We start from the raw sequence: 12996 nt of genomic DNA, 5'->3' as shown, positions 1-12996 counted from the left end.
AAATTTGAAATTTTTTTGTGTCAAAAGTTCAACAGAAAATGTTTTATCACCATTTTTTCGCAGAAAAGTGTATGATTAATTTGAAAAAATGTATTTATTATTTCAGTCAAATAACTATATCTACTCAACGTGTTTACTTCTTGTCAATAGTGACATGTATTGACTATTTCTATTTTAAATATCTTGAGAACGGTTGGTCGTAGCGATTTTTGCCAAGAGACATTTTTTACGTAAAAAGTCACGGAAATGTATATTTTCTTACTCAGTAGTTTTATACAGGTACGGACGAAAAGTTATTACTCTTCAAATCAGTTAAAACACATATAGGTGGCGCCCTCTACAAATAAGAGTCATATTGACATCAAAATTAAATTTCTCATGTCAAAAAACTCCCAGATACCAATTTTCATCCAAATATTGCCGTTACTTCAGAAATTATTTGGAAAAAATCGAAATAAAAATGAAACTTCTACACGCTGTATCTCCGAAACTAAGCATTTGGAGACATACATTTATACGAACTTTTTTCTTATTTTTATGTGCAGAAAAAGCTGCCGAAGTTTCCGGAATACAGTTCGGACCACCCTGTATATTTATAATTTATTTTATTTTTGTTTCCTAAAATATGTTGATTAAAAGAAAATACATAAAAGTGGACAACGCTGTGCCGGTCAAGTTTAGTTACGTGACTAAAAGTTTATTTGGTATGAACTGAAAGAGAATACGAAAAACGCTCACTGTAAAAGCCTTTCTGCTGGACCAGCAGCTAGAACATCACTGACAGCTATACTTGGGTCACCTGAGGCAAAATGGGGGTTGTCTCTTCCTCCTGATACTGCAATTCCAAATCCAAAGCCTGGCACTCGGGTGACTGATATTTGTTTGTATTCCCATCCTCTTTCCTGAACAAACAAAAATACTATTTGATTACGACCTTCATTTACATAAATGTACATGAAATAAAATTAATATTTTACACATTATTTTAAGTATCAAACTTTAAAATAATGTATTTTAATGTTCATCATTACAACAAACAGGTGCGTCATGGCTAATTTAATTATTTGTGTGAGAGAGAGAATTTGGAAGTGAATTTGGAGGGAGAATTTGGAAGTGCATTTGGATAACAAGTACAAAAACGATATAAAATAATATCAGGCCATAAAGATATACAGATTAGAGACACAGTAAGTTTGTTTATTTATTTTGTGTCCTTTTACTGAACAATAATTTCGTTTTTATTCTTTTGCTTGTTGACTAATTAACTATGCAACTACTATTATTCAATTCTCTTCGCTTTTACTCAACTGCATAGCGCGGGTTTTTCATATATCCTAGCGACTGTTTCTGGAACGTTCTGTAATTTGCGATACCCTTTTGCTATCTACCAGTAAATTCTGACGCCTGATTCGCTTTTCTACTGGGCTAAGAGATGGCACTTCAACAATGTCCTCAAATAGTCCTCAACCAGCAATACACGTTGCGGTTTAAACCGTTGCATCTCCGACAGATGTCGCCACCTTGTTAATATTATTTACTGTTTCTACAGGGTCCGGCAATAGTGAAGAAATTCAAAAATCAAAACTATATTAGATATTTACTTTATATGGTCTGTTCTTACTTTGCTATAAATATGGTAATCGTAAACCATACAGGATGTTCAATATTTTACGCCAAACTTTCAAAAATAGAAAATATTTTATCTTCGTGTTTTTTAAATGGAACACCCTGTATATTATTTTTTATTAGATGGAGAATTAAAAAATTAACATTTTTGTATTTAAAGTATTTCAAAATTTTTAATAGTTTTCCGAATATACGCACTATTATTTCATATGGCGCTTTCACTGGTAAAATACGAGAGAAAAATCATTGAGTTTGATGAAAATTTACTGTGGAAAATGCCATATGAAATACAAAACCGGGAATATCTGTGAAATCGTTAATAATTTTGAAATACTCTAAATACAAAAAAAGTTCATTTTTTAATTCTCCATCTATTGAAAAAAATAATATACAGGGTGTTCCATTTTAAAAAAACCGAAGAAAAATTATTTTATATTTTTGAAAGTTTGGCGTAAAATATTGAACATCCTGTATGATTTACGATTCCCATATTCATATCAAAGTAAGTACAGACCATCTAAAGTAAATATCTAATATAGTTTTGATTTCAGGACAGTTCTTGTATTATTAATAATTTTTTTTAAGAAAGGCTGAAAAATATATAATTTTCATTTATTTATTAATATCTCTGAAATTATCGAAATATATTTACTCATATCTTAGAGTATGAAGCGTAAAGTGATCTGAAAGGAAGCCAAAAATGCAATAATATACAGGGTGTTCCATTTAAAAAAATCATCCCGATCCACTCACACTTTTTTGAGCCATCCTATAGAAGTTAAAATATTTTCCGGAAATACATCCTAGTACATAATTTAGTTTTGCACTTAAACAAAATTCGCAAGTGTTTTATTCTAGGAGCTACAGATGCCCGACGCACTATTGCCTGACCCTGTATATGCTCGATTGATTAACCTTAACAGCTCTACTGAATTTCGTAGTGTTCCGTATAAGTCCTTGCTTCGTATAAGTCCTTGCATAATTTGAAAAATTGGCACATAAAATGGAATTCTGAACCTCTTTCTTTAATAGATATCGATATTATGTTATCTAAGTACAGTTTTTGCGTGTTTAAAATACCAATTTTACAATTTTCTATTTTTATGAAAATAGTTGCTTCAATTTTATAACTATTATACTTTTTCTATTAATTTGTTTTTGTAAGATTATTAAATATCAATATATTTACTAAATAAAAATGTGTACTTTGTGAATGCTTTGAAAATGTTACAGTATCTCAACTATTATTATTTACTAGTTGAAGCCTGGCGCATCCGCCACGACATCAGGAAAAAAAATACTTTTCATTTTTTTTTAATTAAATGAAAAACAAAAAATCCGACGACGACAGTTTTTAGAAGAGCCAATTAGCTATATTTTAGTAAAAAAAGCAACTTTCTAGAGCAAGTCGTTGCTTCAGGAGAGACGACACAGATAAACATTAGCATTTTATATAATATGTAGATACTTCAACTACTGCTGCAAGTTATTCCTTCGATCTTCGGAATTAAATAAGCTTCCATTCATTAAAAATAGATATAAGATTGTTTAAATTATTCAATCTGTTTTAATCTACTAATAATATTGTCATTAATCGTACTGTTAGACGACCTTCAGGATAACATGTTATATGTATATTAATATTATACGAGATAAATAATAGTAATATTTTCCTTAAACCCATATATTTTAAAAAAGATTTAGGTAACAATATAAACTGGATTATTTAAAAAATTATTGTTAAAATTATACACATATAATCAAACTAAACAGTTAACTTTTTGCAATATATTCTAAAAAGAAAATTAAATAGCTTAGGACCAATAAATTGTATAAACTTTAATTAAACACCCTAGTAGCAAAAAAAATAATTAGGCATCCTAAATTTCAAATTAGGATCATACAATTTATTATTGTTGCGTCAATGTAAAACAACATATTTTAAATGCTTTGTTTTCCAGCAAGTTCTAGGTAAGTCTGCCATTTTTTAACACGCCCACACGCAGAAAACAAGGCATGTAGGTGTCAAAAACCGAAGACACCTGCTTTTGTCATTATTATAACAGCCATAGTTTACATAATTACAAGTTATCAATTGATCTGTGATGTGTTATTTTTAAAGTCGATTGTTTGTTTCTTTTGCATTAAAAAAAATGTGGTTTATATTTTCTTAAAATAAATACTAACACAAATTTTACATATATTTCAAAACAATGTTAGTTTTCTAAAAGCTCTATTTTTAAAGCACGACAAAAAGTTTTTTATACATCACCACTGAAACCTCTTTTTTAAATACCAATTATTTGAAGAGGTTTAATTAATAATTAAACCTCTTTTTTAAATACCAATCTTAATTAATAATTAAAAATATATTTCACCTTTAGTTTGATCTGCTATGAAAGTGCGATTTACATATATTTTTTAAACAATTATTTATATAAGCTTTATTATATGTTCATCCGTTTGTCTCAACATGTATGTTTTCACAATTCTTTTATTAAATATTTTTTAAAGTTAGCTTTGTTAACGAATTCGTTGCACTCAGTATACATATAACCGATTTTTGGGTAAAATAATACCTACTTTTAGACACTAATACCACAGTTTAAAGAATATTCTTTAAACTGTGCTAATACACTTAAAACAGAACTTTTATAATCATCGAATTAGTCTTAATGTTCTAGATAATTAGTGATAAAATATATCGAAAACAAATAAAATAAATAAAATCAAACTGGTTCAATACTGAATCTGAAAATAAAAGAACAAAGAAATATTTTCTGAGCCCCATACCTTTTTAAAAATGACTCACCCCTAAACCTTTTTATTTTTTCAGATAAAAAAAGAGTATATGGCATAAATCAGGATTGATTGACGTATTTGTGTAACTTTCTGTTTCACTGGACATGACTACAGCTTTTAATTTTTAAATGGTACCCTATCCTCGGTATTTTTTTAATTTATTTGATAGAAAATAACATTACAGTTGAGGGTTGGAACCTTTGGTGTTAAACAGCAAAATAAAAACACTAAATCACCACAATACACCAAAACACTTTTACTTTTACACTGGATGCGCGTTTCGCTAACCATGTTAGGATCATCAGTAGATGATTATAAACTAAAGTACAATCTACAAGTTGAGCGTTTATATACTCGCCCAGTGGGCACCGAGTGGGCGTGGCAAAAACTAGCCAACCGCGTCAGAGCCAACTGAGCGTAACAGTTAGATTTCCGCCACTAGAGTAGTAGGAACAAAGAACTTGAAGGAATTGGACCGTTGTCTCTGTTCATACTATCTTTACATTTATTAATTCTGATGCGTATCTTTCTCCACTTGAAAACGTAGGTATAGTTTAATGATTTCTGAAAATTCGACTTTTCAAGTGGAGAAAGATATGTCTAAATATTTTTCGATACCGTTTGATAGAGAGTTAACCCGTGGAATTTTTAAGAATGTCAATTATAAACTTGTGTATAGTGCTAATAATAAATTACAACAATTATTAGGTAATCCAAAGGATAAAACACCTCCACTGGAAAGGTCGGGTATTTATGAAATTTCTTGTAAAAATTGTAATCAGAAATATGTTGGGCAAACTAGAAGATCAATATTAACTAGATTTAAAGAACATTTAGCTCAGATAAGATATGGTAGACCGGATAAATCTTGCGTTGCCGAACATATTGTTGATAAAGAACATTGTATAGATCTTAATAATTTAAAAGTAATTAAACAAGTCTCAAATTACAGGCAATTAGATGCATATGAAAGCATCAGAATGAATAAATGTAAAGATAGTATAAACAGAGACAACGGTCCAATTCCTTCAAGTTCTTTGTACCTACTACTCTACTGGCGGAAATCTAACTGTTACGCTCAGTTGGCTCTGACTCGGTTGGCTAGTTTTTGCCACGCCCACTCGGTGCCCACTGGGCGAGTATATAAACGCTCAACTTGTAGATTGTACTTTAGTTTATAATCATCTGCTGATGATGTTAACATGGTTAGCGAAACGCGCGTCCAGTGTAAAAGTAAAAGTGTTTTGGTGTATTGTGGTGATTTAGTGTTTTTATTTTGCAGAAAATAACATATCATATACCCGGTATATATCAGAATACCTACTGTACAAAGAAAGAATGACTATAGTATATGATAATAGTATCATAATAAAACCTGTGATAACCATCAAAATAGTTTTATAATTTGGCCGCAAGAACTAGAGCTACGTTAAAACTCACTTTCAGCTACTGATAAAGAGATTACATTACATTTAGGAGAAAAATAAGGTCGTTAAACTTGACAATGTCGCCTTCTTGAAACTAAATTAAGGTCTAATTACCGAAGAATACAAACAGTTTTATTACTCTATGGTTTTATCTATTTGTAGAATCTGGCGGTTTCCTTTACTAAAACTTACTTAAGCCGCCGTTCTAGATATTAATTACCTTATTTACAATCTACGTTAACTAAAACACCCGGCATGAAAATGCAAAGTAAACGCGTGCCAAAATGCCTTCAATCAACTTTCGTACATATTTAAATTTTTGATGCTAAACGATGGAACTAAAAGCAAATCGTGGTACAATGTGCCATGAAAAGTGAAAAGTATCAGTAAACGATAAATCATAATGAAATGATATGTTCACATGAAAGGAGTAAAAAGATGGTATATGATAGAAATTAATGTAACTACTAAGGAGCAATGGAAAGATCAATGGTGGGGCTGTCTCTGAGAAATTTCCATACCGTTTTAGAGAAAATAAAAAAACATGTAAATATGGTTGAATTTTTGGAAATTTGGTTGTGGTCCTAAAAATCAATAAGGGTAATAAATTTCGATTTCATTCCTTGATAGATGGTTATTATTAATTTTGATTTTAATTCCGATATTTATTATCACCTTTTCCGTAGCGTTGAACTAACTACATATTCTGCTCCTCTAACATTTTAAGTCAGCAAAAAATATGACGTTATAATTAAAATGCTATTAATAACAATCTACCAAAGAATGAAAACGAAATTATATTACCATATAGAAACGCGTTTTGATTTTTAGAACATTAGGAAAAAATTCAACCATATTTTCATGTTTTTCCTAATTTTCTCTAAAACGGTATGGAAATTTGGAAAAGTATATAAACGGGATTAATCATTTTAGAACGAGCAACAAAAACTGTTTTTCCCTCTTATAAAGACAATACGGAGACTATATTGTAGAAATACTAATAAATACCGCTTATACCGTATAATCGAAAAATGCCATATAATTTTACATATAAAATGACAGCGATCTTCATTTCATAGCCATCGCTGACGCCTTTTTTTCGATCATATTGTATTTATATATAACAAAACAATATTTTTGTAAAAAAAGAAAATATCCTGTTACAGCATATTCTATTACGTTTTTTTATTATTTATTTTGTCCTGAAACTAACAGGTGTTATTTGGTTTAGGGTTTCGTATCTTGTAAGTAAAACGAAACCTTTAAACCTTTATAAGATCACTCTTGTGTCCATCAGTCTTATTTTTCTCGAAAGCTATATAACATAATATTACGTAGAAATTTGGTATACTGTTAGGTATTAATTAATGATTTTAGCCATATTATAGCATTTAGAATATTTTTCATTCGACCCTCGTATTGTGCATGGCTGCATGCAATATACTATGAGCAGGGGTCTAGGCCTGGTTTTACATTTATATATGCTCGTAAAAATTTCTTATTGCGCCAATATATATCGTACAATGGAGGTTTAGTGCCTTAAATTGAATATGTTTATAGAAATCCAGAATAAATGTTTGTATATTATAGAAGAAATATAATATTTGGACAGTTGTCCACTAGTTTAAACGACATGCGTACCTTATATTTGCATTAAATATGAATTCTTGATATATCTCTATAAATTTTTATAACCAAAAGAAAAATGCAGAAAATGTTCTCAGGAATTTTCGTATACGATATTTCTTAATGGGGCTTAAGAATAATCAAAGATGCGAGGTTCGACTAAGCAAGCTTAACAAAAATAATTTGGAAAAATACTGTGTAATTGTAATAAATATATATTACAAAAAAGAGAGTAATTGAGTATTTTAATGAATAAAAACAATACTATAATATAATTATAATAATAAAATTAATTCTTTCAATTGTTTTTGAGATGAAAAATAATAGTAAAAAATTCACAGTCCTTTACAAAGATGCAACGGGGGCATTGAAAATGATGAATAAAAACGTAAAAATATAATTAGTGTTAATATGAGTGTATTACATACATATGTTTAAATAACGAACTTAACAAAAACAACAGATTTAAAGATTCACTGAAAAAGTAGTAATGTTAACATTAAATAAAAACATTATCAATAATAATTATGCGATCGCACCTATCCGTAAAACAAACAAGCAAAAAAACAAAATAACATACAAAAACATCAGGTTAACATGATGACAGGTCATGATCGATGACAGATAAAGAATTCTTACGGAAAGTTACACTTTACGATATAATTTTAACTGTTAAAGGCAAACCCCATTTAAACACAAAACTTTTTAATACCTACTACTGTATCTAAAAGACATTTTTTTTAAATTACTAAATTCTTAGCCACGCTTCTGTTTTTCTTGGCTGTTGTGCGTCACGTCACAGGTTAACAGGCCCACGTTTGCACCACAAGGCGATGCTGCAGACCACTAGGTAGACCGGTCGTAGAAATTTATGTTATACAACTTGTAGTCAATCTACACAAATATTATCAAAAGCTTTTTTTCTTTTAAAATGTGTTCAGATTTTGTAAAAAGTATAAGTCAAAATCGCAAAACTTAAAATTGATATAAGTTTCTTAGTTTTTAACTAATATAATGGCGAATTACAACAATTCCTTTTCAATGAAAATTAATCAGTTAAATAAAATAATTTAAAAATTACTAGCTTTTTCCCGCGACTACGTTCGCGTTACACCTCGAATCGTTCATCCATTGATTTAAATGATTTTTTACTTCTTTATAGAGAGCTAGTGAGCATAGATGTTTTTTTATTTTTCATCTTTTTTTTTTATTTATTAAGAGCACTAATACTCTCTTTATAGGTTATTTTTTATTCTTTGAAGGATAATTGAGGAAGATATATTTCGTTATGATGTCACTAAATAAACCCCTTGTATAAAATTTTATACTGTCTGGTTTATAATGTTATAGTATTGCATTTTCGTACAGCAAACTTTTCATTCCCTATTCTACTCCCTAAGTGTATAAATTTCATAAATTCGCTTTATCTTTGTGCCAATTTTTATGTGTATAATCCAGAGTTCACCAAGTTTTATATAAATTTTTACTAACTTTACCCATTTGGTTGATGAATTTCAAAAATTTCTTCTAATTCTTTTTGTAGGATTTCATTCTTCTAGACCAAAGTAAGGAATTTTCATACAACAAACTGTTCCGACATAATTTTACTCTCTAAGAGGATGAATTTCCTAAAATCTCTTTGTGTAGCTAATTCGCTAATGCCGTTAAAACGAACCTTTGTGCTAATATTTATGTATCTAAAGCTGGCGGTATGAACTCACTCCTAAAATATCTAAAAACTTAATATATAATCTAACTGACACACCACTGACAATGACAAATAATTTTTTTCTGAAGGTATTGTGTGTAGGTGTTTTTCAGGTATGTTTTAGTATTTAGTCGTTTTACACAAAGAAATAGCCATTAAGCACTATAAAAATACTTCATAACAAATCTACACATTTAAAAAAAGAATCATCAAGATTGGTGAAGCGGTTTCGGCGGGATGGATGCAACAAAAAACCCTTTGAGCTTTTATATATTATGTATGGATTAATTATTTTTCCAACATATTTTACTTTGCAAATTTTTATAAATATTCAGACTCGCCAATATCCTAGTCCACCGTGTCCAGCCTGTTTAGCCAAACGTAGGCCGATTCCTCTTGGGCGGCGCGCGGCGTCGTGACCCTGGCCGATGGAAGAGTCTTGAAGACGCTCATCTATCTCATGTATAACATGTTACGCAAGTTTATTATTTTAATCTCGATTTTAATAGATAAATATGTGAAATGCCACCTGAATATCTTCCGCCATGACATGTTTTTACTTTTTTGTTATGGTAAAGTGATTTGTATAAACTTTATTCAATAACGTATATTATATATTTTCCTCCATTTGTGATTTTTTAATTTTAAGCGAAAATTAAGTATAACATTTTAGGAAAAAGAAACACTGTAATATTTAAAAGAATAAGAAGAAATTAGTCTTATTTTGAAAGAAGAATATAGAAAAAACTCTTTCTATAGAAAAAAGTCTTTATACTAACCAGAATCCGGTGGCATATACGCGGTCTCACCGGAAACATTACTTATTACTTCACATAACTTGAAGAATGTCTACTTTTAATAATGAACACTTCAGAAATACACCAGTAAAAACATTTATTATTTGCGATTAAAACTCGAATAAAATTATAAATATTAGTTACCTATGTTGTATGTAGCGAAAAAATCGCTACCTTTACTATTGTTACAGGTTAATTTTTTAAAGAAATATGTTACACAAATTAAAAACGCTAAAATTTTAATGGTATTACTTGTGCATTATTGGCCTTATAATGCAATTAGTTGGAATTATATCTTCTTTAAATATAATTAGACTTTTTAACGACTTTTAAGTTACCTAGGAAAAAATCTGTGCACGTACCTACCACTATTGTTACAGGTTAATTCGTTAAACAAATGTGTTACATATTATTCGTGGTATTAGTGGTATTATATTGGAATCAGCTTGGCATTAGTGGGGCATTATATGAGAAATTTTGGTATTTAATTTATATTTTTGGCATTACTTTGGCATTAGTATACAGACATTTGTCAGCAGTTTACTACTTGTAGATAATCAAAAAGTTTTCAGATAAAATTTGCTTTTTATGTCAGATCATTTCTATTAAAAATTACATTAGATTTTTATTAAAGACGCTGGGTAATTAAAACATTGACTAATAAAGCTTGTCCACTTTAAATAAGGGGTCACGAAATATCCTCCTTGGAGTGTTTGGGTTAAGGGATGTATAATAAATTAATCCTTGTTTTATAATAAAAACCATAAAACATTTATTTGTGAGTAAAATAATGCAATGGTTGGATATCTCTCCTTTATAATTAGGTGACTAAAAATACACTAAAATAATTAGAAAAAAAATCTTGTAATTATTTAGTAATTACGTCAATATTAATATTAATTGACTTTCTAGTCTATTTTATTTTATGTACAAATATATTATTAAATCTTAATCTAAGCATTAAGTAATAAAACAGTTTGTGGGCCCTCTTATATCGTAAGAGGTTACGAAATATACTCCTGGTTACACCCCTTACAGAAAACAGTGTAAGGGGTGCAAATAAATTGTATAATCACTGTTTTTTATAATAAAAACTATAAAACATTTCTTATTTGTGAGATTAAAAAAACAAAACAATGCATTGGTTAAAATAAGTACATTCAATACATGTATTGTGTTAGACCTTTATATGCCCAGTATATTTTTGTTTAACAAACCAATCAGGAAAAAATCAAAATCCCTACCGTTATAGGAGGTATAAGATGATTAAACTTATATAATGACAACTACTTATCGGATAACAAATTAATTACTACTGTCAGCTACTGTCTAGGTAGAATATACCTAGAGTACCTACACCTACCTATGATGTAGGTAGATTAAAGCTTATTTTGACTTTATGTCTCACTTCGGTGTCACAAGCTGAATTAATTTTTCAGGGATGGAAGTACAGTGCATGATATGGGGACCCTTATTCCGAAAGTAGTACAAAATTAGACCGGGTAAAAGGGCACTATCATCAAAAATCGATATATTAATACCACCGTATAGAGAAAACAAATACTTATTTTTTGATCCAGTACACAATAAAGTCTTCGTAGGGAGTATTTTTTTATAATTATTTACAAAAAAAACATTTCCATTAGCGCTTATGACCAAAAAAAACTTTAAACATGAATAACTCATTTCCAATTTCGTTGTTTTTTCTTAAATAAATTTGAAAATATAGTTCCTTAAACTTAAAACTAACACTTCTGACTTATTTTTATCGTTTAACTGGATTTCTTTCAGAATACAGGTAAAGCTAGGTATATATAAAATCTCTACTAAAAACAATGAAATTGCAGTCTACGCAAGGACATTGTCGCCAGGTATGTTACACAAACCCCAAAGAGACGAGAAATAATACAGATATTCAAGTTTCAGTCTCAAATAATAACTGCAAAATCAAATTATATCCCTCCCTACTCGAACAATAAACCATAAAAAGCCAGCATTTTCCATAAAATAAAAATAATTATTTTATACCTATACAGTTTTTATTGTTTAATCCACGGAGGCTTCCAAAATTTAAAACACGAAAATAACGGTAAATTTAGGAAATAGAAAATAAATCGACAGACGTCTTAAAAAATAAAAAAACAGAAATAAGAGAACAGCATCTGCACAGCCTGAAACTAACAGCCTAAGCATTATCCAGTACGTACTTTTTTTCTTAATTTATCATAGCATTTCATAATTTCTCTTAATTAATGAGTTAAAAATTAAAAAACAAAGAGAAATTCTTCAATGTCAATCCTAAAACTCCACTAACAGAATATTAAAATGATTCTTTTAAAAGCTCGGAGACCATTTAAATACCTTCGTGAGTAAATTGTTTGGAATTTCTAACTTGTTCGATTCAATACACATACAAACACCTCGCAGTCTCTTGCAGTCGTTTTGTATATTATGTACATTGCGCAATACAATAAGCAATACTAATTAAGTTTGTGACTCCAACCTGAACATATATCAGGTATTTCTGCGATAAGTAATGTGTATTACATATCTAAATAAATAAAACAAAGTTGAGTTACTTACACTATTTATAACTCAGGAATGGCTGGACCGATATTAATGATCTCTGATTTGTTGAATACCCCCTTAATACCCCGAATAGCAGAATAACTATTAAGATATCGGAAAAAATTCACGAAAAGAAAATTATCCATAGAGAAAATTAATTTTTAAATAAATTAGGTTTGGAACACGGTCATCTTCCGCATTTCATAGCTTATGTCACGCACGTTTATAGCTTCATTGTAATAATTATTGATGTCCACTGCATATCAGTGACATACTAAATATGACAGAATAAAATTCAATGAAAATAGTGGGAAAATAACATAATCAAATGTAGAAAGATATTGAGATATACGAGTAATAAAGAAACTAGTTGAAATGTAAATACAAATTAGAGGGCAAATGACAACATCTGTCAAATGGATTGGTCTCAATCATTACAGAT

The 12996-nt window shown here is 29.4% G+C and overlaps 1 protein-coding gene across 4 annotated transcripts in view; it reads right to left on the bottom strand.

The window, feature by feature from the left end:
- LOC115874369 (tight junction protein ZO-1) overlaps positions 1-12996 on the bottom strand; it is a 100021-nt gene that overhangs the window by 40999 nt on the left and 46026 nt on the right. For all 4 annotated transcript variants that reach the window (XM_030889510.1, XM_030889513.1, XM_030889512.1 and 1 more), the window contains exon 2: positions 739-902. In XM_030889510.1, the coding sequence (XP_030745370.1) occupies positions 739-902 (164 nt within the window). The remainder of the gene's footprint in view (positions 1-738; positions 903-12996) is intronic.

This window comes from Sitophilus oryzae, unplaced genomic scaffold (genome assembly GCF_002938485.1).
Source record: "Sitophilus oryzae breed Bouriz unplaced genomic scaffold, Soryzae_2.0 scaffold_1274_pilon_pilon, whole genome shotgun sequence".
NCBI classification, from domain to species: Eukaryota; Metazoa; Arthropoda; class Insecta; order Coleoptera; family Curculionidae; genus Sitophilus; species Sitophilus oryzae.
This window is presented reverse-complemented; position numbering and strand designations above follow the sequence as displayed.